General features: G+C 38.5%; 2 protein-coding genes across 2 annotated transcripts; both read left to right on the top strand.

The window, feature by feature from the left end:
• The first annotated feature begins 1,992 nt into the window (after positions 1-1,992).
• gnrhr4 (gonadotropin releasing hormone receptor 4) lies at positions 1,993-26,764 on the top strand. Its single transcript, XM_082538465.1, has 4 exons — positions 1,993-2,117; positions 2,627-3,164; positions 15,127-15,331; positions 25,846-26,764. Exons 1-4 carry the CDS (start codon positions 2,044-2,046, stop codon positions 26,307-26,309), a joined length of 1,281 nt encoding a protein of 426 aa, XP_082394591.1. The 5' UTR covers positions 1,993-2,043; the 3' UTR covers positions 26,310-26,764.
• On the top strand, positions 3,491-6,249 carry LOC309709690 (uncharacterized protein). The gene is made up of 4 exons (XM_082538464.1): positions 3,491-3,801; positions 4,572-4,723; positions 4,807-4,899; positions 5,694-6,249. Exons 1-4 carry the CDS (start codon positions 3,750-3,752, stop codon positions 6,003-6,005), a joined length of 609 nt encoding a protein of 202 aa, XP_082394590.1. The 5' UTR covers positions 3,491-3,749; the 3' UTR covers positions 6,006-6,249.
• Positions 26,765-27,853: the final 1,089 nt, after the last annotated feature.

Genomic DNA, 27,853 nt, shown 5'->3' with positions numbered 1-27,853 from the left:
AAAACTCCTCTCAATAACAGATGAGCTGCCCTAACATTGTGATATGTGCATAATTAACACAGAAAGTGCATTATTAACAAGAATTTAAGACAGGATAGATAGATAGATAGATAGATAGAGAGATAGAGAGATAGATAGAGAGATAGATAGCAAAAGCATGGTGCAGGGACTACAAAGACAGTAAATGTAAATGTTCCCGGGAGACTGATCTAGTGCTGTCAGTTGCAATGATAAACTCCAGGCAGAGGAAGCCTGCAAGACAACACAAACAGACAGAAGAAGAAAAACACACACAGGAGGCCCGGCCCAAGCAGCAGGGTCACGGTTACAGCTGCAAATATATAAGTTCGTACATTTGATACTGACACTTCAATTCAATTCAATTCAATTTTATTTATATAGCGCCAAATCACAACAAACGTCGCCTCAAGGCGCTTCATAGATACAGAGAAAAACCCAACAATCATATGACCCCCTATGAGCAAGCACTTTGGCGACAGTGGGAAGGAAAAACTCCCTTTTAACAGGAAAAAACCTCCAGCAGAACCAGGCTCAGGGAGGGGCGGGGCCATCTGCTGCAACCGGTTGGGGTGAGAGAAGGAAGACAGGATAAAGACATGCTGTGGAAGAGAGACAGAGATTAATAACAGATATGATTCAATGCAGAGAGGTCTGTTAATACATAGTGAGTGAGAAAGGTGACTGGAAAGGAAAAACTCAATGCATCATGGGAATCCCCCGGCAGCCTATGTCTATTGCAGCATAACTAAGGGAGGATTCAGGGTCACCTGGTCCAGCCCTAACTGTATGCTTTAGCAAAAAGGAAAGTTTTAAGCCTAATCTTAAAAGTAGAGATAGTGTCTGTCTCCCGAATCCAAACTGGAAGCTGGTTCCACAGAAGAAGGGCCTGAAAACTGAAGGCTCTCCCTCCCATTCTACTTTTAAATACTCTAGGAACAACAAGTAGGCCTGCAGAGCGAGAGCGAAGTGCTCTAATAGGGTGATATGGTACTACAAGGTCATTAAGATATGATGGGGCCTGATTATTTAAGACTTTGTATGTGAGGAGCAGGGTTTTGAATTCAATTCTGGATTTGACAGGAAGCCAATGAAGGGAAGCCAAAACAGGAGAAATATGCTCTCTCTTTCTAGTCCCTGTCAGTACTCTTGCTGCAGCATTTTGGATTAGCTGAAGGCTTTTCAGTGAGTTTCTTGGACATCCTGATAATAATGAATTGCAGTCATCCAGCCTGGAAGCAATAAATGCATGAACTAGTTTTTCAGCGTCACTCTGAGACAGGATATTTCTAATTTTAGAGATGTTGCGCAAATGGAAGGATTATCACTTGAAAATAGTATTGTGATGAGGTGAAATGTAATTTACAATAATCAGAAAGTAACAAGTTCTATCTTCCATCAGTACTTAGCCCTCCTGTTGTATGTTGGTTTCCAGGAACACTTATGTTCCCCGGTCAATTTGACTCGGGCATGTTTACTCATCCAAATGTGTCAGAAACACTGGCATTGATTATTTTACAATTTTCTTTTATAATTTTGATCTTTTTCGTTTTCTGTAGTGATGCAGATGACATGTGACATCTCTTCTGTTCTGGGTCAATCTGACCCGCAAAGTAACAGGAGGATTAAAGGAGGATGTTTGCCTGTTTTAATTTAACAAAACTGCCTTCCCCTCCAATTTAGCAGCAACAAAGAAAACGTCAAACTTCAAAAATGAAAGAGCTTTAAAATTTCACCGAATTCAAACACCAGTAAAGGTATTTGTTATGGTCCCAGTTTGATGGGAAGTAAAATGCTTCTCTGCAGCTCCAAGCAAACATCAAATCCATGTTATGATGAAGTTTCTCCAGTGAAAATAAAGCTGGGTAAAGGAGGCTTACTCTCCTCAGCAGCATCCCCCCGCCCCCCTCACAGCTTGCCGAATAATTCGTCTGTCTTCCTCCAGATCTAACATTAGGAGCGGCACCGGTTCGTGAATGGTTAACCCGAGTGACGGCGTTGGTTGTCATTTTGCACAGCGGACGAATGAAGCGGTCTGAAGCAACAGCTGCAGTGACTGCAGTAACACGCTCTCTTTTAGCGATCACTGGTAACGGCGGGTAAGTCGTTTATTTCTGGGTCATAAATTGGTTTAATTCCGATTTATTCCCCCCTGACTTTCTTTATCTTTGGAATAACGTCAGGAAGATGGGAAGGTATGAAACAGCGAGAAATTAAAGGATGAGACTAGAAGTTTAGGAAATGTTTACATCTCGGTTATTTTATTTGTTATTTCTTTTGCATTTTCTTTACCTCTTTTTGAATTATTTTGTATGTTCTTCTATATCCTCTGCATTCTTTGTGTGTATTCTTTCCATTTTTTTATTGATAGTTTGCGCACAGCAGGCAATTCGGCAATATAATTAAAGCTGGACATACATTCTTCGGTAGAAAATGCCACATATGCATAAGGCACAACACCTTTTGCATTTATTATCAGGTTGAATGAAGATTTTTTATTTTATTTTCCCCTTTCAGCCTTGCAGTTCCGCGCTGGAGATGTTGGAGGAGAAGAGATACACATTCTAACTTTTCTTTTCTTCTCTTTTAATCTTGTTTTTGGGTCCAGTCAGTCCGATCTCCGTCAGGCTATGTACCACCAGCTGACGGATCAAACAGTGAATGGCAGCTGTCAGGGACCCACCTCAGCGTGCAATAAGAGTGCAGATGGAGACGCGCTCGAGCTTCCCACTTTCTCCACAGCAGCCAAAGTCAGAGTCATCATCACCTTCGCTCTGTGCGCGGTGTCGGCTGTGTGCAACTTGGCCGTGCTGTGGGCTGCCAGCAGCGGCGGCAGGCGCAAGTCACACGTCCGGATCCTCATCATGAACCTCACGGTGGCCGACCTGCTGGTGACTTTCATCGTGATGCCGGTGGACGCGGTGTGGAACATCACGGTGCAGTGGCAGGCGGGGGACGTCGCCTGCAGGCTGCTGATGTTCATGAAGCTGGTGGCGATGTATTCCTGCGCTTTTGTGACAGTGGTCATTAGTTTGGATAGACAGTCCGCCATCCTCAATCCGCTGGGAATCAGTGAGGCCAAAAGGAAGAGCAAAGTCATGTTGGCTGTGGCCTGGACCATGAGTGTCATCCTTTCACTCCCTCAGGTAAAAGAGGACATGGTGTTGCTACCCTGTGAGTTTGCAATTTAATGAGGAAAAAAAAGTGAATTAATTTTTATTTAAATTTTATTTAAACCCAAAATTCAAGTTTTGATCGTAAAATTTGAAAATACCACGTGGGTAAACTACACTCAAAAAACAGATTCAGGTCCTCCTTTCAAAGAACACATGCAAATTATGTTAGTTGTTCACAAATGCAATTAAAAAATACCAAATTAATTAGATTTTCTTTGTGTAAACCTAAAATTATTCAAAACCAGCAGAGGCTGATTCTGAACACAAAATGAATGAGTTTGTTGGGGCACTGGGGGTAGGAGGAGTACATTTTTGCACTTAAGTATTTGTAAACTCAAAGAAATCAATTCAAGCCCCTCTTTAAGCTTAAACATTATTTTTAATCTCATTCAACGCAAATGTAGCACTCCAGCGTTACTGCAATTATTATTCGTGTGGTGAACCTAAATTATTTTCTCTCAAAGCAGTCTTTGTCACAAGAACACAAAGTTACTGAGTTACACAACGGTCCGCCTTCTTTGAAAATTTTGCGCTCTTTCAGGATCACCTAAATGAATGCAGCTGCTCTTGGCCTCTCTGTACTTTTTGGATAAAACTACACCTTCAGGTAAGGTAACATATTATTTTTTCATATATCCAATTGTTTATTTCTTTATCAGCTAAATCTATGGCAATGCTATTTATCATAGAAGTAACAGTTGTTTTTTGAACTTTTGGTGGTGCTACCATTCTCTTCTCTGCTTGAATACTATTTTTTTTTGACAATATAGCCAGGTCTTTTCAAAAGTGCCTTGTTTTAGAGGAGAAATTGTGTGCTAGCTTATTAGCAGCTAGCCATTGTGCTCAATGAAAGATGATGTCCTATAGCTAACTTCTTTCTTACTGTTTTCTTTTTATAATCTAAAAATATGGTATTCTGTGTTTATTATTATATGCCATTTTCTAGTAGAAAGTATCGTTTTGAGATGTCTTTAAAAGCACTACATAGTTTACTGAGGGTGCTACCAAAAGCGAACCATGTGGCCGGAAGAGTAACTGCAGGCAGCACAATGCACTCCCATGACGTTCAAACCTATTTATTATTATAAAAGATTTCGGCTACGTCCACACTTACACAGGTATTTTTGAAAACGGAGATTTTCCGTTTTCGTTTTAAAAAATAATCCCGTCCACAGGTAAATGCAAAAATGAAGGAAAACGCTGCTAGGAACATGCCAAAGCAACAGGTGGCGATATATTCCTAAACTCAGCTAAAAACAGTTTAGGTCTTGACAAACTTCACTGATGGTTCAAATGTTTAGCAACTTTCAGTGTGTTGATTCAGCAGTCTGTATTTAAACTTCTAGTTTACTATATTTATGTATGTTTTATTTCCAGGTGCAGAGTTCCTGCAGATCACTACAAAACCCCTGCAGGCGAAGTTCTTGGCTCAGCTGGACAATTTAACAGACAAGCTGATGCAAATTTTTCAGGGGAGCAAAGGAGCAAAGGGCCAAAAGATCAAGGATATCATGGCGATCAGTAGTTTGGTTGGTACTAATGATAAACCCATCAATTAAATGCAATCAATCAATTCCATTTTTTTCACCCTTTTTTTCCACCCTTGCATTAGTATGATGACATCGACATAAAGAGGGAGCATACTCTTAAAAGCCTGGTGGTCTACTTTAATGAAGATCCAGACCTACTGTTCAAGGAGTATCTGGTACGCTTATCACACTTTCTTTTCTAGATTCAATTTGAGTTAGGTTCATCGCACACAAAATCCTCATATATTCAAAAGAGACAATATAATTGTGAAATATGTATTATTCTTAATAGTCATTGTTGAAACTTGCACTGGAGAGCACTTTTTAAGGGGACAGTTTCAGCAAAAATTCAATTGTTCATTCTTTTGGTGCTGCCATGTAGGTATCTACTGCCTCTATAAACACAGTAAATGTGGACAAAACATTCATCCATTTTCTGTCAGTGTTTCAATTCAGTTTATTTATATAGCGGTATATCACAACAACAGTCATCTCAAGGCACTTCAGAAAGTAAACACTCCAATGGAGTTCAGTTTATTATGCCAATTAGTAAAAAGTCTTCATTATAAGGAACACAGCAGATTGCATCAAGACACTAACTAGTGTCACTGCCATTACAGCAATCTCCTGGTTTCAGGAATAATGTGCATAAAACAAGCTGTTTCAAAAGGTTCCCAATTGTGATGAAATAAGGGAAATTGACCCAGCCCACACACACACACACGCACACACTGATAGACACTGGAGGAGCTGCTGCTCTATATCAAGCCCCTCCCAAAGGGAGGTACATAATACCTGAACCCAAACTATTGATAGGAAACAGATTGACGGGTTTTATTTATGTTTGGAGTGTTTATAGAGGCGGTAGAGACCTATGTTTCAGCACAAAAGGATACAAAAGCTGAGTTTTCAATAATATGTCCCCTTCCAAGTGACAGAGCCCTTAAACCTGAAACAACCTGTTTTTCAGACCTCCTCCACTGAGGATGAACGGTTGAGGTCCACTGCAGCAACTGTCATGGGCATTTACACCATCAGAAGAGAAGGGATTCAGGAGCCAGAGGATGTTGGAGTTGTCATTGAAGGTACTACAGTTATGAACAACCTCGGTAGTGTCATCATGGCATTCATCGTCCTCTTTGGACTGATTTATGCACTTGATCTGAGCTATCCAAATGACTACAAGTACACTTTTGAGTTCTGTCAGAAGATTTTGATGAATCTGGATGGACAAAGGCTCAGTACAAAGATGCAGCAAATGAAAATGAAGATGTTTGCTTAGGCAAACAAGACCCAGCACAAAAGTTGATTTTGGCCTTTTTATATCTTTTGTTCAAACTGTGACCTTTTTTTCTTTCTTTTTTTTGGCCAAATGGAAGTTGTCTATTTTTGTCTGCTGTTCGGTTGTGAGTGATGTGACCTTTAATCTGTACTACTATAGATGGATGAAAGGACTGGGGATTTAGCTCAGAAAAGGTTTCATGGTTGTAACCACCATTTTCTTTTTGATTGATTTTGGGATTTGCAAAGGTAATAGAAAAATGTTGACAAGTTTTGTGTCTTCCAGTGTTTTAAAGTTGGTCTTCCCGTTCTTATAAGCTTGTAAATGTTTACATGTAAACATTGGAGAAGTAAAGTTGAAAGATTTTTTTTTTTATTAAAATACCTCCCCCTTGGTAACAGAAAAATGTTCGTCATGAAAACACACACACACATACACACACATATATATATATATATATATATATATATATATGTGTGTGTGTGTATTTATGTGTTGTTGGGTTGTTTCAAATCTTCAGTGACTGCCATACTATGGTGTGAATTGCAATGTTTAGTAGGTTATCATTGTGAATTTGCAAGTGTCACTATAAATATATACAATGATTCTGAAGTGAAATCTGATTTTACAGATTCCAGTTTGTTTTCAGTATTGCCTAGTAGTACAGAGGTGTGTGCTATTCAGATTTGACATTCATTACAAATGTACGTCAGCACTTTTTTGTGAGCACTTTGATTTTTGTTAAGGTTGATTTGACCATGTGACATGTATGTTTATTTACAAAATATTCTGTTTCTGCTTTTAATTCAAGTGAATAAACCTGAGTTGTAAAAACAAATTCATTTTGTCATTATTTTAATAATTAAATTAGTTTTCTGGTAATGAAAATTATGATTTAGTTGAACTCAAAATAATGATTTCAATGCAATGAAAATCTAGCTCAAGTGAATGACATTGTATTGAGTTGGACCAACCAAAACCTTTCACATCATTTTAATGTACTTTTTTTCATTTTAGCAGTATTTACGAAATTGTGTTCTACTGACTCAATTTAATTGAATTGTCATGATGTCTGTAGATTAGGTTGGACCAAAATAGATGTATTACGTGGAAAACCTGCCATCAGTCCAATTGAGTTCATCCAATGACTTATTTTTTTGAGTGTAAATACAAGCGCATGAAAACACTTTTGAGTTTCAATATAAATTTCATTAATTTCTAGACTAAATAAACTAAATAAATGATTAAAAAAATATATTCCACATTTGATCTCTCATATATTTTAGTATGAGAAAAAGAAGTTTAATAATAAATCTCAGTTTTTCTATGTGGAAAAAGCTCTAGTTGCTCATTGGCCAGACTGACCTTTAAGTTTAAAACAGAATTTTTTTGTTAATTGACAGAAATTGTCCCTTTTTTCAGAAACAAATTGTTTATCTCTTAGTTATTTACTTTGGTGTAGTGTGAAGGGCTATGGTGCAGGTCTTTATCATTCGGAAAAGCTATAAAATTCAATGTGTTTTATGATTTTTTTTAATATGTAAAAACAGCTCACATTTTCCAATGCTGTCCAGCAGGCCAGACTGGTAACTTTGTGAGACTGATGAAGCCCCCCCCCTCCCCCCATGCCCTTACCCTTCAGTTAGCGCATAACAAAGGAGGCTGGGGACCTTCATCAGGTTGCCTGCAGGAACTTAAGAATTCACAACATAACTTGTTATACACAGTGTTCATGTGACTAAATTGGATGCAATTTGCACACTTTTCAGTGTGCTTATCACAAACCAGTGTGGCAGAGGTGCTCACACATGGGACCTACTTGAAGTTCAGTTTCAGGTCAAAAGTGGATGCTGTTCTTTCTCGTGGCCCCCTTTACTCTTTGACCTCAGTAAACACTTTTCAGATGATTTTATGGTGTCAGCTGCAGGCCACAGGTCATACTGAATAAAGAATAAAGTCATTTTTGTACATTTGTAAATTATCGAGATTCTAAGTGTCAGGAAAGAGGATTCTCTCTGTTCACATCTGATATCAAAACACTAGGGGTGCAACAATACTCGTATCGATATTGAACCGTTCGATACAGTGCTTTGGTTTGGTATGCATATGTATGAACAATACAACATTTTTAATTTATTTGATCAACTTTCCTTCTGATGATGCTGTCTGTGTTGAGAGCTCAGTGGATCTGCGTTCGACTACTCCGCCTAGGCTGCACTGTCGAGCGCAGTTCCACTGAGCGTAGCACAAGCTAGCAAGACAGAAGCTAAGCTTGTTGCAACATGGCAAATTGAACCTCCCCCACCCTCATTCAGATCTGGCCTTTGGGACTATTTTGGTCTTCATGTGAAGTGTGACCCTGAAGGTAAGCCCCTCATGGACAAAAGTAAAACAGTATGTCGGATGTGCCACGCAATGCTCAATTACATGGGTGGGAACTAGTGCGTTAGCGCAGTTTGCAAGTTAACGTGTTGACACTAGTGATGGGATTTCCAGCTCTTTTTAGAGAACCGGATCTTTCGGCTCGAATCACTAAAAAGAGCCGGCTCTTTCGGCTCCGAACCAGCTCTTCAGGTTGTTTTGTTGCTTTAATTAATTAATTATTAACAATAATATAAAATTATGCACAAAAGGAATTACTAATGTAAAAAAAAAAAAAGTGGTTTTATTTATATATGTTTATATATAAATATATGCGGTGGCCCCTAGAGACAAAACACATACAAACTCCAAAACACATTTCTAGCATGAACTGAACTTCCAAAACAGAGCTACTAGATCACTTAAATTACACAATTTATATTGTGTATTTATACACAAGCAGTCATATATAGTCAAATAATAAATTTAAAAAAAAGTTCATTTACCTGTTATTACCACACACCAAATCCGGTCGTTGGTACTTGCTGGCTTGTGTAGCCACTAGGTGACAAAAGCTCAACACTGCGCCCAGCATCCTGGAGCACTTGTGTTGTCTTTTGTACGTGTTTTGAGTTTTTATGTGCTTCTGAGTTTTTACGTGTTTTGGAGCTTGTACATGTTTTGGAGTTTGTACGTGCTTCAGGGTTTGTACATGATTTGAAGTTTGTATGTGCTTTGTCTGTAGGGGCCACCGTAAATATACTTTTATTTATTCACTCCACATAAAATGTAATAAATAAATCATATAATAGAAAAATCAACTATTCACATTTCAACTTTTAACTATTTAGATTTTCAGCTTTTTCCTTTTACAAATTTAAAGCGAAACAACACAAAACACTGCAAACCACAACACAATTAAATATAAATTAAAATATGAAAACATAAAGAAGATGCATATTCTCTGTCATACGGACCTGCATGAATAAACTTTCTGAACCCTTTATCATCTGCAACTGAAAATAGTTGTGGATGATTACTATACCTTTCTAATGTGACCTTGTTGTCCCTGGCTCTTTCTCTCTCTCTCTCCCTCCTGCTCTGTTCCTGTGCTACTGTGAGTGTAACTACCGCCCCTCCCCCCTTTTCCCAGCATGATTCTCCTTATGGGGACCTGATATGTTTAATATGCTGCTGAGAATTGACCCCGTGCACGAGAAAATAATAACTTCCTGGTTTGAGACTGGATGTGGGGTTGTACATTTCCGGTAGCTTTACTTTGCGGTCAATCGCTACTGCGAAGATATACTCCAAAATCATATCCAAAACTCGAAGACGGAAAGATCCATTTCTCTGTCATAAACTCTCTTTTCCAAAGATGAGTGATTTCTCGATCAGATAGATTTATTATTTTATCCCTTTGTTGTTTTAGCAACATTAAATTTAAAAACTGTACTTTTGAGTTAAAATATATATTTGTAATTTTAATAAATGACAAATTAAAAAAGCATGAACATTTTTTTGTATCGAAAAAATATCGAACCGTGACACCAAAGTATCGAACCGAACCGAGAATTTTGTGTATTGTTGCACCCCTACAAAACACCAAAATGGTGATATTGAACACACTCAGTTTGAAGCTTCAAATTGGGATCCTACTGACCAAATGACCAAATCAAATGGTGACTACATTCTTCTTTTATAAAGTCTATGGCTATAGGAGCAAAAACCAGATTAAGAAATTCACTGGCCACACAGGATTTTTTGCTGACAGCCTGTCCAGGGTGTACCATGCTTTTTGCCCTGCTGGCACAGACAACAGCCACACACAACTGCTGAATAAGTAGTTATATAAAAGGATGGGTGCATGGATGGACTGAGGTTTTCCCATTTTCACATACCCCTGTGGTCATTGGCCACTTTCAATAATGTCTGATTGGGCTGATTTTCAGGTACTCCGGGGTATTTATCTTTAATGTTACACACAGGTGTAATTTTATAAAGCAGGAATATGCATAAGAAACCCATCTTTAGGCGGAGAGTTTGACACACTGTAACACATTATATACTGCAGGAAAATTATTTGCAAGTTGTATATGTAAAATATTACGTTTATTACAGTGTTATCAGCTCACTTTTTAGCTTTGATCATTACTGTGCCCTGGAGACTAATTTTAGACTTATATATGTCTTTAAGGAATATTTCATGAGTTTGGGAATCAAATCAGCATGTGTCCTGATTTTCTTAAAATTATGAAAAAACGCAATGCAGCATAAAATAATTTAATAGGATGTCCTAGCAAGTCCCCCACATTAAAAATAGAAGTAACTGTTTAATATTGTTTCTGCGCTTCCCTTTTTGTAATATTTCTTTCCCTTTTTGTGTTGCTTCTTTTGTTTGTTTTTTTTTCTATCTATAAATCTTACTTGAAACATAAATTAATTGAATATAAGTTTCTTAAAACAGCTCATATAAAACAAAATGCTAAAAGGTTGTAACACACTTGAAACTTTTGTGTCAAAGAATAAATCATTTCTACCAAAATTACAAATTCTTCTGCCACTGTTTAAACTCAAGTGGTAAAATACAAATAAAGATTTTTGTCAGAATGACAGACAATCCTGAACGCTTATTATACCAGAATAATTTCTTTTAAACATCTCAATGCTTTTTTGTAGCCAACTGAATGAGATGTCCATTTCAAAAGGACAAGATTTTACATTCTACTTAAAAAAGAAAAAAAGACCACTTAAAGTTCTTAGGGGAAATGTGTCCTTCAAGGATCATACAATGGAGGAAACTACAGTTACAACAGCAAAAACAAAACAAAAAAAACATTTAAAACTGCTCAGAACAAAACATGTAAACTAGCAGCATCAAAAATCAGATACCGCAGGAGGTAAACATGAGTCTTCTAAGGACAGAGGTACTGTGCTGTGAATCACTGGCTATCTTGTGGCTCCTTTGGGCCACAGATTCTTATTAACCTCCCCTCTAATGCTCTCTCTTGCATTGTAACAGGAAGATCCAGCAGGAATGCCACATCAATCCTCTGCACTCTTCTGCATATTCCTATATATTCTGTTGTCTTGTCCTCGCTTCACTGCCAGACATTGTCATTCCTCTCTCTGTTTCTTAGGTGGACTTTTTCAGCCATAAAATGCAAATTTGTCCATATATGCTGTTTATTGTAAATCTGTTGTAATCAGACTTTACAAATGTTGTGCTCCAATTAGAGATCTACATATGTGGGCAGGACAAATATTGACGATTAGATAGTTAGATGGACCAGATTCTAAAAACTTTGCCTGGTCAGATGAGTCTCAATTTCCACCCCAGCATGAAACCACGGATCCTTCTTGTCTTGTACTGTATCAATAGTTTAGAGTCCTGGTGGTGGTGTAATAGTGTGGGAGATATCTTCTTCTTATTGGCACACTTTCAGCCCTGCTTGATTTTCTTTACTGACCATGCCCATCCCTTTATGATCGCAGTGTACCCATTTTCCAGTGACTATTTCCAGAAGGATAAAACACAATGTCATGAAGCTCAAATCATTTCAAATTGCTTTCTTGAACATAAAAACGTGTTCACTGTTTTCAAATGGCCAAAGTTACCAGACCTGAATCTAATAGAGCGCCTTTGGAATGTTGTGAAATTGGAGATTCATATCGACATAGCTGCAGTAACTGCGTGATGCTATCATGTCAGTATGGACCAGAATCTCTGAGGAATGTTTCCAGCATCTTATTATGCATTATGGCAGTTCTGAAGGCAAAAAGGGCAGTCCAACCCAGTACTAGCAAGGTATACCTTAACAAACTGGCTGGTGAGTGTATGTTACACACAAAGATATTTATGTTGCAAGTGCAATGCATTTTTTTCAGTGACTTATTACACAGAATATATATTAGCGAATAACTTAAAGCTCTCAGTTTTCTTCCCTCAAATTTGTTCGCTGTACACATAATACACAACACCGAGTAACCAAAGTCCATGACCTCTCAAAACCTCTTCCGCTGAAAACCAAGAAAAAAGGAAAAAAAAAAACCCTCTCTTGATTATTTCGAACTCTTCACAGATCAAAAGAGAACAGCAAATGTTAATGCAGTCGTGCATGCTCGAGTCCCACGATTTCATCAGAAAACAATCAGAACAAGATTAAACCCAGAATACTTTATGGATGCATGAATTATACTAAAATTTATAGATGGTATGCAGGGTGTGCATATCTTCACTTTTTTTCCCCAGCTTTGTATCAAAAGAGCAGTGTGATCTTTAGTTACCAGAGGTGAAATGATCATTTCTCTGCTGGGTAAGGTCACACTAACAAATCTCCCAATGCCTCATACTGAAAGTCAGCATGTAAACTAATATACTGTACATATATCCCAATGCTAGGAGGTGATATAAAAGGACAGTTTGTTATATGCATATACTGTATTACAGATAAGGTTGCACTTCATTCAGCAATTTAAGCTTGAAAACCAGAGAGACTGCTGGTTAAACGTTTTTACTGGATGTTCCACTGAAATTCTGCCAACGGCATTTTATTTCTCCCCTTACCAATTTGTTGAAGCGATGTCTACGTCGCTTTAAAACATCAATAGCAATGACATCGCCTTCAGCCTCATACTGTTATATTATGAGCACATTCTCTAATTAATACCCTGCTCCACTTTTGCTCTGAAAAATGTCAGGAGCTCTCTCACCAGTATAAATGTTGGGTGAGGAGCGGGGAGGTTCTTCCACGTAGCCTTTGAGAGCCAAACTGGAAGTGAAAGTGTGGAAGGGAGCCAGATGGTAGCTCTTCTAGTACAGGTGGGAATCTTACTGGGGTCCCACACTGATAAACATTCAACAGAAACATGACTTTATACACTTTTCCATGAAAAGTGTATAAATTCGATTGGGCTCATTCATGGTACGATTTTTAATAACAAAAGTGTCTTGCTCACACGTGCCTATTCATACCTGGGAAGAAAATGCATGCATTTACCAATTTACAACACGTTTCTCATTTATGTGAGAGCCGCCAACAAACTCCAGTTTATGTTTTAGCAAAATTGCAGGAGCAATTCTGCTGCTGTTTGTTTCTTTTCTCTTCCCACAGAATCTTCAAATCCAAACTAAATGCTTGAGCCCCGAGGTTTGACTTTCCCTAGAAACACTGTGACTGTCTATTTGTGTATCTTCATGAACACATAATAAAGCAGATTTGAAAACTAGAAGCATTCAGATTGTGAAACATAAAATTGTTTTTTAATTTTTTAACGTAAAAACAGCAACATATTATGAGTTCAGATTTGGAACTAAGCTTTCCAAACAGAATGCAAATATTTCTTTTTAAGTTGATATAGGACAACAACAAATATTACATTCTGAAGCTGAAAAGTGTTTTTGTTCTTCAGAAAACAAGTCCTAATTTTGAGCGTGTTTTCCAGCAACATGTTTTTCTAAAAGCTTGGTTCGAGGGCATCAAAATCTCACTGACTTCTGTCATTAGTGGATAACCCTCTACCACCTGAGCCACAGCAGCCCTCAAGTAATTGCACTGCAGCCCAGCAGCAAAAGCAGCATGTTCGATTACTTGGTGCTTTACTTTCATCAGGTATATTCCAGCAAGACATTGAGGACTATCATGTAATGAATAGAGTGCTGAATCTTAAACAGAAATAATATCTGCTAAAGTAATGCACGTCTAAGTTAACAGTTTTTTTAAAACTGTTCTATTGTGAAAGCAATCATCATTTCTCTTTGTATGGAAGTATTAAATGGATTGCAATTATATTGTGAATTATGAGTTATGAGTTATAATAATGCACTCAAAGTAATGACCTGTCTATCAGTAGCAACTGGGAGTCTCTTCCTTGCTTAAGGATACCTTGACATGTAAACATAAAGGGCCAGAAGTGCAGCCTTAACCCTAAAATTATTGGATGATCCCTATTTTTTACTCTCTTCCTGGTACTGTAGCTAGGATCTTTTTAACCAGTCTGGAAATCCCTACTTTCAGCTTCTCCCTCATTGATAGGGAGTCACCCCAAAGGGAAGCTGCACATGTTTGATTTGGCAGCCTTTGGCACCACATGCCCAAAGAGATTTGTGGCTTCTCCCAGAACTGAACTGGGGATACTTTGCTTGAGTGGGGGATGTAATAAACAGCTATACTATACAGGTACTCACACTTGTTGCTCTTATTCACAGATTTTCAGACAACAATTATTGACGAGGTCCAACTGCCTTAAAATGTGTCAGAATGAACATTTCGCTTGCTGGCTGTGGATTCAATATCGACTAGAGGATCTGTAAAGACAGTAAAACAGACAAAAATGATTTTAACAGACAAAAAAAAGAAGAAATTGTGTTTATTCACAATTATCTCTCAGATGTTTTTACAGTATATGGCAGAGACTGTAATGCCCAGACCACCTCCATGAATTTCTAAAGCATTTCCAGTTGAAGGGTTTTAAAGAAAACCAGTATCCTTTGCTAACTTCAGCAAAGTGTCAATCCCAGGATGAAAGACGAGGCCTTAACCAAGCATTTTCAGACCCAAGCATTTGATCAGAAAACACCTTTAAGTGTTATTCTATGCAAGCATATGGTAAAATATCACTGTGTTCAGTTTTACTTTCTTATTAGATTAACTGATCACTAAATATTCATGATCCACTTACATCATGCTTGACTACAGGATAGATCACGAGGATGCAGTGCCATCGCTCAGTAGAACTTTTCTCGTCTTTTTTTATCCAGATGTTTATATTTCGCAATGTGACCATCACGGTGCCAGAGAAGTTCACCCAGTGCACCACCCATGGCAGTTTTGTCCAGCGCTGGCAGGAGACCCTTTACAACATGTTCACGTTTGTGTGCCTCTTCCTTCTACCTTTGGCCATCATGATCTTCTGCTACACACGAATCCTCATTGAGATATCCAGCCGCATGGCTCGGAATAACTGTGAGTGTTTACTTTTATTTTTTCGAAGGCTTCAAAAAACAGTCGTGAAAAAGAAAGTAGACCTGAATTACTCAGTCATTTTTTAGCAGCAGTAACCTAAGTAATAACTTTTCTGTACGATTTTCTCTCATATTATTTTGGAGGAACTTTAGCCCACTCTTCTTTACTTATGAAATGTTACTTCAGGTCATTCAGGTTTTGTAGGCATTTGTTTATACAAAGTTCTCTTAAGGTCCCGCCACAGCATTTCACTTAGGTTGAGGAATACGAATGTTTCACACACAAATCCAAAATGTATTTTTATACCTGAATTTGTTCATATTTTAGGAACAAATTCAGAAATCCCTTCAACCATGCATAAGAACAAATGACAGCATGGTTAAATAGGCCTACTAATAATAACAATAATAATTAAAATTATTATTATGCTTTTTTGGTCATTGTTTACAGTTGTAAAAACCTCCTTGAGCCACAAAATGCTCAGAATTACAAAAAAAAGGTATATAAAGAAAATAACATACTGCTGCTAAGGGAAAGCACAGCCACCCTTTGAAAAAAGCTTATTTCCGCCGCTTGTATCGGTTAGTACCCAAAGCTCATGACCATAGGTGATGTTGGAGATCTGTCATCTCCACAACAGACCTGTGCAGCAGCATCACTGCAGTCGTGGCCCTAATCCGTCTGTGAGTTCAAACTTGTTCCATTATCTCTTATATCACCTTATGTTAAATGTTCTTATTAGTCATTTAAAATAGCTTCTATTATTATCATATGTCGTCACTTACAGTATAATTTCTTGGTACCGAAAATGGATTCTTGAGAATGAGGATTTATTTTATTCATTGCAGTGAGTTTCTCATGTGGAGCTGACAGATTAGGCTTACTGGTCCTTGTCCTCCACTTTGTCCTTTTCTACTTTTTCTTGTACTCTGTTAGTATTTTTCATACCAACTTTAATTCCAAACATTTTTTTGCTTGAGGCACAGTAAATGTCTCAGAGGAAATTATATTGAGTACTCCTGTTATTTTAGTTTCAGTCTTGCTTTTTTATTTATATTTTCGTCACTCCATGGAAACACAAAACTAAGCTTCTTCTGGCTTCTTCCTTGCACCTCAGACTCTATTATTCAACTTTCTACATTCAGACTTTCTACTCATTTCATGCCTTAGAGGTTGTTATGTTCCCCTAAAAGGGTCCAGGCGATGAGGGAAAGTAACAAAAGGTGTCCGGATCAGAAAAAGGAGACAAATTGGCAAAATGGTTAAATGAAAGAGTTTTATTAATAACTTTCTATTAATAACTCAACTAAAAGAGACGGACAAGCCATTTAAAGAAACAAAACAAAACTCAAGCGTCGGTCAGTAAACTGAAAAGCAAGTCAAAAAAGGGTTAGCAACCAGAGCTCACCTTTCTCTGCCCTTAAATACCTTTAATTGCTGATGTGAGTCAGCTGTACAAAAGAAAAAGGTGGCACTAAGGCAGGAGAGATGCCCACACAGGCAACTTCAGGAGGAGGCCCTAATAGGGCCATAACACCCCCTCCCATAAATACAAACCCGTGGTTTGTCAAATTGTTCTACCTGTTGCAATAACCAAAACAACAACCAATCAAGTCCGTAATCGTTGCATCACCAAATTGTAGGCTTTCCACCTACCAAACCCCATAGCAACGGTTAGGCATTGCCTGCAGAAGCTGCCAACCCCATCTCAATGGGTTCAAAACACTGACTGAGGCTTCTCTCTTACAACATCTTGACTGATTTTTCTGCTTCACCTCAAGGTTAAAATATTTAATTATATAGAGAAACAGGTACTGAGCAGTGGCGATTGCGCAAAGCTGCTGGTTCTGAATGATTCTGATCTTCTAACATACGCATAGTGGTGGGAACAAAATATGCCCGTTTCATAAGTTCGACAGTAATTTTGCCTTCCAACAGATTTTTTATGTAGATTTCCATGAGAATATTAGTAATTGAGTCCCAAAGTCCTGTTGCATGTTTGGCTCAATGTTTTCAAGGTTCCACAGGTGCTGTGCCAGCAAAACCAGCCCAAATCCTCCCCTGTCCACCACCACTAACAGCTGGTATGAGGTGTTTGTGCTGATTGTGTTTTGTTTTCTCCAAATGTGGCACTGTGAATCATGGCCAAACATTTCCACTTTTGGCTCCAAGTCTTGTGGTTTGTTCACATTGCAAGCTTAAGCTGTGCTGCCATGTTGTTCTCAGTGAGCAGAGGCTTTTTCTTGGCAGTCCTTCCAAAAGGGATCATATTCATCATAACGTAACATGCTAACTGAGACCTGTAGAGTCTTTAGATGTAGCTCTTGAGCTGCTGTACAGTCGACCTTGCGGTGACTTTGATGATATGTCCACCGCTGGGAAGATTTTGCATCATGTGAATAGAAATCTAAATGCTCCAGTCCAAAACCTCTACCAATTTTTTTGCTTTAACAGAGGTGCTTACACTTGCTGATGAATACTTAATCAAGTGAATCATTCCTATGGATTGCAGTAAGGGTGCATAGAGTGCTGTGAACAGTGTTAAGATTCAAAGTTGAGGAAGGAGAGTACACACCACCCATGGTCCAGAAGGTCTTGGTCAAACAATGATTTTAATGAACACACGTGTGGGAAGACACTCTGTACGCAGACAGCCAGTAGTCCTCGACTTAATCAAAGCATGAACAGATATTTTATAGCATCAGGGTTTGTTTACTGACGCCCCTTCATGCGTCACCGGTACATTTTATACATAGATCAGATCAACATCATCATGACTTTTCACCTAGAAAATCATCTTCTATTTTCATGGCTAGCCCTTCCTGTCTACCTTTCAGTTCTTGTCTTGTTCCTCTTTCTTGCCGAGACAACAAGGAACGGTTCCTCTTTTACCGAGACACTTTTGCAGTTACAGCCAGACTAATGTGTGTGTGTGTTGACCTCACATGCTCTCTGTGTCACCTGTTGCACTTCTGACCTTTCACCAGAACGGAGGCTCACTGAGACTATGTGTATGTCTTCTACTAAATAAATGTTTTAATCAAGAACCTCTACTTAAAAGCTTAATATAAAATGATCTGATATATAAGTGTTTTGTAAGCATGTATTGCAATTCCTTCTATGGCTCCAAGTCACTTGCACAATAGATTGTCCGAACATCGCGCCGAACAAAGCTTCCGACCCCCAATTAATTGACCGAGCTCCAACTCTTTAATAAGCACAGATATGCATTGTGTATAAAATAGTCATAGCTGCTTAAGGCCTTCTTAAAGCTATCTGTTACATTGTTAAAGCCTCGTCTTAGCCTGCGGCTCAAAATAACTATCTGCTTTCACTTCTGCATACAACTTCCTGTCAGCCTGCAACTCAGTCTTTCTGAAAGAGACACTGTTTAACCCCTGAATGCAATATAAACTCCAGATTTTATTATTAATGCAATGGTAATGATGACAATTATTTAACAATAGCAGTAAAATAATTTCCCTGCTCCACACTCCCTCTCACGACCTCTGGAACACCAGAGGTCGCAATACATTGTGGTTCAGCAGGCCTCGAGATCTCCAGGATCCTCGCCCCTCCTGTGGTCGCCGAGATCTTCTGCAAAGGAAACAAAACACCTTTTCTTGCATCTCCCTAACTTATCCTTTTTGGGACTCTTTAATCAAAAGCCTGATCCTAATTATCTTCTTAACTTATTGACTTGTATTTATGTACATTCTTCAACGTTCCTCATCACTTTAAAACTCTTTAAGCCCTGCTTTCACGTCCGGTTGCTCGCTCTATTTTTCCCTTATCTGATCATCAACATCCTGTGCACAAATTGTCGCTGCTGCAAGTTCCTCTACTCCAAAAGAAAACACCCATTCTAATCAATTAAGTTTAAGCATATAAGCAATTACTCCTGTATACATTTCATCATAGCTAAATGCTGCCTTGAAACAACTCCTATGTGTTAACTTCATTTTAACCTCACATTTCCTATGTTATAACCCATTTTGGTATAGCCTTTTTATTTCATTTGCTCCCTTTAATGTAACAATACCTTCTAATTCTAGTTTATCAGACTTAACCAAAATATATGCTTTCCTTCCTCTTTGGTCCTTCTTTAAGTTCAGTTAAAAGCTAAATGAATTTAAGGCCTTTTGCCTGGAATCAATACTGTCATGTGTGTTTCTTAACTCTGTGTCTGTAAGCGTGTGCAATCCTTCATGAACTCATATTATCCTCACAGTAGATTGGCTAATCATAGCGCTAGCCAAAGGCTCGTGACCCTCCAGAGACAAATTTGAGCCATAACTCCTTTAAAAGCACAAAATGCAATATGTATAAAAATCATTTCTATTTATAAGCTCCCCCTTTATCCTAAAAATACCTCCTATGTAATATCTGTATGTGTAAGCCTACATTATAACCACTTCTTCTAAAAATCAAAAAAATCAAACCTGTTCTACTCCTTCAACCCTCACTAATTTTCCCTCTAAGATTTATTCACAGCTTTGAAAAACCGGCATTGTATCTTCTAAACAGGATTCAGTTCTGTCATGGTCCTGGGCCATGTTGGCCCAGTATTCTTGGTTCCTTGTATTTTCGCTCCTTATTTAGGCCAGGTTTTCTGAGGTGTCCTATTGTGGTGTTCCCTAAGTGTTTTTTCCCTTTGTGACTCTTACCCCCTTGTGCCCCTCTGTGTATTTATGAGCTCTCGTCTCTCTTTGTGTTTATTCCATGTTTCCCCCAGCCTGTTATGTCTGTGTTCTCCCCGTGCTTTCTCTCCTCCTGTCTGAACCTCTGTGTACTTCCTGTTTTACTTTGACAGTCTCTCGTCAGTATGCGTAATGTTGTGTTCACTCCTGCCCTGTCTCGTTATGTTTATCAGTATCCCCTGTGTTCCCCACCTGTGTGTAATCTCCCTGTGTTCTCTGGGTGTATTTAAGTTGTGTCTTCTGATATTGTAGTTCCTGGTTCGTCTATATTGTTTCCCCTCGGTCTCCCTGCGTCTCTTGTGTATTTCCCCGGACCTCCCTGCATCCTCGTTTCTGGTTTGTGTTATTAGCTTACCCAATTTAGGTTTCCGGTTTCTTGTTTTTCCACCAGTGCTGTTTTGTGCCCACCGTTGTAAATAAATATTCACCTGCACCAGAGCTGCCGCCTTTTGGGTCCTTTTCTACAACTCCACACGGCTTGTCTCGCAAACCGTGACAAGTTCACTTTTAATCCTTTAACCTTAACTTAAAAATAACAGTTTCAGTTTTACCATATCCAAATGATCAAAAACCCAAAAGGTCCTAAAATGATCCTAAATTATTAAACAATTAAATTATTAAACCCTAAACCCCCCTTTATCTTGATACATTTCATGTGTCAAGATACTATACAAAACTTAAAATGCTCAGTTTCCCCACTCATGATCCAATGTATGTCATAAAATAAACTTAAAACAGAACAGTTATCAGTCATGTGTTTCTACAATTAATGGTAACTGAGTTACATCAAAAAATATTTCCCCTTTAGCATTTGGCATTCTCCCAACAATATACTATAATCCCATAATCTAACCCCAGTCAACAAAACAAAACAGAAATTTTCTCTGGTAAAAACAAATTGTTTGTCCACATTAATTCATCCTCACTCACATGCAGTCACACATTCACTCACATGCAGTCACACCATATATTTGCTGATAGTGGAGCTTCCCGCACGATCAGATACTCCACCCTCAGCAAAATGAGCTCAGTCATTTTTTATTTTCCATAGGAAAATATTTCTTTATGCTTTTGGACTGGATTGACTCGCATAAAATCCTTTTTACAGGGACTTACGACCTTGATCAGTCCCCACAGGTAGCTCTCCTCAGCCAATTGTAATCTGGAAAGCCGCCTTATATTTGCTCTTCCCGAGAATTTTCAGCGCCGTTATTCACTGTTGCAGGCCTGCTTAAAACAGAAATGAAAAAAATAGAGCTGATTGTTAGCTCATAAAAACAAAACAAAATCACCTGACAGGTGTTCTTTAAGTGCACTGTTACAAAATAATGGGCCCAATTTTTTAGACATGTCCATGTTTCCTAAAACTCCCTCTATTAAAAACAAAAACAACAACAACCTAACTGACAGAATCAACCCCTCACCACAACAACCTCAACAACCTTAAACACACAAGTCTTGCCACCACATAATTTCACCTCCTCAATACACCAAAAGTCTCATTAAAACCACACAATTTGCACACAAAAATCACCCCCTTATGCTCTGTAACCTACTTCAATTCAGCATAAAACATAACCCCCTTTGTCATATGGCTTCTTCTATTCCTCAATTACAAACACAAATGTATTTTATTAAACATTCACACCATTGTATCATTCATACAAAATAGCAAGCTGTTCTTCATTGCATATGTTTGTGTTCTTAGCCAGGTTTAATCTCTATCTCTGCATTAAACTCCATGAGCTTGTCTTGTCTTTATAAGTTTAATGCATTTCCTGTTTGTGTGTGTGAATTTGCATATGGTGCTTTTGCAGTGTGTCAGACTCCTTCATAATTTTGCCTTTAAACAGTCAATTTTCTCCTCCCCAAATTTACTAACCCAACTTCTGATTTCCTACCTTAAATAGCAGCATTCCTTGTCCTCAGCCAGAAGGTAGGGCTCCACTTGCCACTTTCCACCTCCACCTTAGCCCAGCGGCTTTACCCCTTGAGGTCCCATCCTCTTCACTTCATCTCACCAGTGAGTCGGAGCTCACCGGGACTGAGTGAGGCGAATAATCGTGACTGTGCCTGCCTTAGGTTGTCCCAGGGTTTCGAGGTGGGATCTTACCCGTCATGGGCTATCCAGCCTTCCATACTCGCCTGATACGGGGCCCAAGTGGGCAGGGGAGGGAACACACTGGCTCTGGAAATTAAAGGAGTGTAAGCTGCTTCCTTCATTGCATCTTATATTAAACTATCTCACTTCTGACTCCTTCCTAGAATAATTTCACATATGGCACTTTGTGTATGTGTATTTTCTATTCATTAATGTAATTGTCAGTTATTTTCTCTCCCGGTCAGGGAACCACATTATTTTCTCTCTTCATTTTACCTTCTTTTGTTTGTTTGTGACGTTCTACTTTAGTTCTACTAAACCTTGATGTAAAAACAATACTCCCTTATTTCACGCACACACTCTACATTTTGCCTACGCACACACTTCTCTCTCAGACTTCCTCTGTTCACACATCACCTTGCACTCACTCTACTATCAACTTTCATAGTGTTATTATTATTTAGTATTTTGTACACCTCACACAGAATCATTCAAATCGAGTACTCACAGCATTCACATCACAACCTTCAACTTTCACTTTCGATCCTGCAAGACGCAGAGATGGACCTCTCCTTCACCTAACATAAAACTAAATTACCATATCAACATACAATTACTGAAATTCAAACTCAAATACACCGTTTGTTTTAATAAAGTCAAAGAGTAAACAGGTGTACCAAGTGTATGTACTTATGTGTTTTAAACTGAAAGAAAAAGAAACTCAAACTCTTATAACATCACTCATGCCTCTCTCAAATTAAAAACACTTTCAAACTTTAAAACCTCCTACTTTACATCACCCAAGAAATACCTCTCACACCTTTATTCATCATGTCAAAGCTTTCTCCATTTTGCACAGCCTGCCACATGTTTAACAAAAAAATCGCTGCCCGAGAAGGCTCCCACATATCAAGGTGGTCGTTCTCACAAATTTCCAGCAGACCCTCAAATAAACAAAAACAACGACCCAGTCAGGCTTCCAGTTCAGCCTCCTCAATTTCTATGCACACCGAAAACTCATGGGGAGATTCTTCTGTCTCCCCGTGTCCTACACAATTCACCTCCAAATGATCCCCTACAATTGAAATTTCAGTGTGGAATGACGCAGAGATTAACATTCCCTTATTTATTTACTATATGTAACCTGAATTTTTCTCTCTCTTATCAAATAACAAAGGTTATCTTTAAAATTTGTTATTGAACTACTAATTAAGTTGCTTTTTATGGTATCAATGGTAAACTACCCCTAAAAAGTCCACTTCATTGCGTGTTCATTGAGATACTTCTATTAAGGCTATTTAACAAGTTCAATTTACACATATTCATTAATCTGTCACGCTTATTAGTGGCTCATGGTTACTTAAAGCCTATGTCTGACTTGACCACAGAGTTAGAGTATCATTCAATCCTCTCAGGATGACCACTCCACTTACTCTGCATCCAGTCAGCTCATGAATTAACAACACTTGCAGACTGTAACCCTTTTATTTTTTGTTTATGCCTTCAAATCCACCTTAAATCTTCTTACCTAAACGTTGGTTTTAAACACAAACAATTCTTATATTCTATTTTGAAACGCTGTCACCATTCATATATTTACAATGTTATTATTTACTAAGCCAGCATTTTAATCGCAGACATTTATCCACATTTGCAAACAATAGTTATAGGACTGAATAATCACACAAAACCGAAAGCATAGTCCTCTCATGCGCTCTGCATCAGCTGCCTCATTTGCATGCACACACACTCTTCATCTAAGAATAGCAGCAGGAAGTCAGTGCATTGCTGACTCGACCCACAGAGATCTTTTTTTATTACAGAGACGTCTTATATTTACAACTGCACAGATTTTAAACCTTTTAACACCTATCGAATTTCGACAAATTTAACATAACAGTCTAACCGATAAACTCCCTGAGTTTTTTGCGATCAATTAACCAGTATCAAGACTTTAACTGTTTCTGGCCTCATTTCTAAAATCCCTAACTCAATTTAAAAGTGTCCAACACCCAAGGTCCAACCTTTGCTGCCCAAAAAAGCGCAGGTACCGTTCCAAACGGTAAGGAGACTCTAACTCCTAGCTTAATTCCAGGATGCCCTGTACCCCACAGTTAAGCCACACTGAACTATCCCTCTTCGCCGAGAGGTCAATGTCGCGCGTCCACGACAAGGAGGGAGCGTAACCTCCGGGCTCTGCGCTTCCTACCAGTCCAACTGGCGTTCTTGAGTAATTTATAATACTTTGGAACAACAGTAAAACACCCAACAAAGTGTAAGACTGAAGCAGGTCCAACCTTATAACCAAAAAATAACCAAATTCCCTAACCTACTAAAATCATTTCCAGCAGTCCAACTGCTTCCCGCGGTCCAACCGCATTAAATCCTTTCCAGCAGTCCAACTGCTTTAAATCCTCAGTACTGTCATGAGATTCTCATCAAAATCAAAACAGACATCCACCAGTAACTTCAGTGAGTAGACTTAAATTTTATCATGTCCAATTTGGCACACTTTGGAAATAATTCAACAGGTAGTGCCTTACCTTTTGGATAAGCCGGCTTATGCCCACTCACTTAGACCACTGGAATTCATGTCTGCCCGTCAGACCACCTCAGAGACCACCAAATTTCTCCATCTAAACCTCCAATTCTCCCTCCTCAACCACCGGACGAAGCCCCCAAATGTTAAGATTCAAAGTTGAGGAAGGAGAGTACACACCACCCATGGTCCAGAAGGTCTTGGTCAAACAATGATTTTAATGAACACACGTGTGGGAAGACACTCTGTACGCAGACAGCCAGTAGTCCTCGACTTGATCAAAGCATGAACAGATATTTTATAGCATCAGGGTTTGTTTACTGACGCCCCTTCATGCGTCACCGGTACATTTTATACATAGATCAGATCAACATCATCATGACTTTTCACCTAGAAAATCATCTTCTATTTTCATGGCTAGCCCTTCCTGTCTACCTTTCAGTTCTTGTCTTGTTCCTCTTTCTTGCCGAGACAACAAGGAACGGTTCCTCTTTTACCGAGACACTTTTGCAGTTACAGCCAGACTAATGTGTGTGTGTGTTGACCTCACATGCTCTCTGTGTCACCTGTTGCACTTCTGACCTTTCACCAGAACGGAGGCTCACTGAGACTATGTGTATGTCTTCTACTAAATAAATGTTTTAATCAAGAACCTCTACTTAAAAGCTTAATATAAAATGATCTGATATATAAGTGTTTTGTAAGCATGTATTGCAATTCCTTCTATGGCTCCAAGTCACTTGCACAATAGATTGTCCGAACATCGCGCCGAACAAAGCTTCCGACCCCCAATTAATTGACCGAGCTCCAACTCTTTAATAAGCACAGATATGCATTGTGTATAAAATAGTCATAGCTGCTTAAGGCCTTCTTAAAGCTATCTGTTACATTGTTAAAGCCTCGTCTTAGCCTGCGGCTCAAAATAACTATCTGCTTTCACTTCTGTATACAACTTCCTGTCAGCCTGCAACTCAGTCTTTCTGAAAGAGACACTGTTTAACCCCTGAATGCAATATAAACTCCAGATTTTATTATTAATGCAATGGTAATGATGACAATTATTTAACAATAGCAGTAAAATAATTTCCCTGCTCCACAACAGGCTTTTCTTCACATGAATGTATATTTTCAGGGAGACATGGAGTAACGGACGTGGTGCTTTCTTTTCTTCCAGTCCTGTCAAGAGATGTTCATCTACGCCGATCCCACAATAACATCCCTAAAGCTCGGATGAGAACTCTTAAAATGAGCATTGTCATTGTGACGTCATTCATCATCTGCTGGACCCCGTACTATCTGCTTGGATTGTGGTATTGGTTGTTCCCTGAAAAAATGGAAAAGACAGTTTCGCATTCACTGACTCATATGCTGTTTATTTTTGGCCTTTTCAATGCCTGTCTAGATCCCATCACCTACGGTCTGTTTACCATTCATTTTCACAAGGGTATGAGGAGATGCCGTCAAAGTTCAAACGCACGGACTGAATTAGAAAACAACACTCGCCTTGTACAAATGAGTCGGCTGTCCTCTCGCAGGCAGATTGCCTCAGATGTTCACAGTGCAAGCACAGAGGTGGTAAGAGAAAGCAACATCATGAAGCATGTCTCAAACCCAGACATGTCAATCAGCAAGATATGATGGCTTAAATAATTCCATAAATGAATGTGTTTCTCTCAATGAAATCTTTTTGTGTTATAAATCTGTTCATGTTCCACCGATATAATTGATGTTGTATTATAGCTTACCTTGAGTTCAATAATCCTGTGGTTTCTCACACTTAATACATCGAAAGCCTCTTATATGATCTGAAAGAGCACTGCCACATTGGCTGAGGGTGACTCAGTACAGACAGATTAAATGTATTAAATGTGAGCCTATGCAGCATGTTGTTGATACTGACTGCATGTCCAAAATCAGTTCTGTGTTTAATGTGCTGCACCAAAATCTGACTCGAGTGAAGGCTCTAAAAAACATCTTTGAGGAGAGCCATTTGGATATTTCACATTAGTATTAGTATCTGTGTTGCTTTCTGTGACTGAGGCTAAAGAAAATATCTGGATTTTGAAGCTTTGTATTAAAAAGTTATCAGTAAATCAAACATCACATAAACCTTTGCTCCCTCAAAATAGTGGTCATTAGTAAATGTTTGCATGGTGCTGCTTCTGTTCTGCAAGATGTTGTAATGTGAATGTATTTATGTGTTTATTTATTGAATAAAAACTTCAGCTTTTTGCTTTGTTAATTCACAAACAGTAAGAGATTTCCCACCAGTTTAATGTACATCTGTCATCAAAATAGAGCAATGCAGTGCATCTGATTAAAAATAATAATAATAATACTACAAATCCAGTTGTTGTAATCTTACATTTTCTACTGATTAACTTCTGTTTAGATTTAAGAATGAATTCATACAGTCAGTTAAACCTTATGATATAAATCTGTGTAGTTAGGAATTTCAACAGCTTTGGTGCAAATGAAAGACACAAAAGGTGCAACAGAGAGGAAACAACAGGTTAACTATAAACAACAACAGAAGATTTTGCAGGTGGTCACAGATCGTTGCTCTTTTTTTATCCCCCACAAAGATATCAAAGATATTTCTCTCTCAGATCATCAATGCCCGACTGGCAGGCTGGTCATGCTGTATGATGTTGCAGGCAGCGAGCTTGGTTATGGTGTCTCCAGGATGTCACGTGTGTCTCAGTGATGAACTTGCTCTCATCTATGCAGAGAATATTGCACGTACACAGGTACAAATTTGAGAAACACTGGGAAACATCAACTGATGACAGATTGAATCAAGCCAGTTTTCTTTGAAAATCCAAGAATTTCTTTAATGAGATAATACGCATGTAAAATAACATTAAATGGCAGCAGTGAATGAGACTTTGCTCCAGCCACGGTCTCTCTTTGTTTAATTGGGTATTTAGTCAGATTTAACATTCCCGTAACTATAAGCTGATCTCTTCTTCTGTGTTCACTGCCAAAATAGCAAAAAATTGCTCATAAGCCATTTAAAGATTAAAACAAGTTGCACTAGTTCACATTTTCATCATTCATCATCAGCTAATCTCTTGTGTGACTTTATTGTGGTCATAATTAAAGCGCTTAACCTGGAAAAGTTGCTTGACAGTCCCTGCAGATACATGGATAAGCAGTGCTTTTTAACAATTTTTTTTTTT

This window comes from Aulonocara stuartgranti, assembly GCF_965226115.1.
Source record: "Aulonocara stuartgranti genome assembly, chromosome: 7".
Taxonomy (NCBI): Eukaryota; Metazoa; Chordata; class Actinopteri; order Cichliformes; family Cichlidae; genus Aulonocara; species Aulonocara stuartgranti.
The sequence above is the reverse complement of the archived record's forward strand: the minus strand, read 5'-3'. Positions and strand labels throughout refer to the sequence as shown.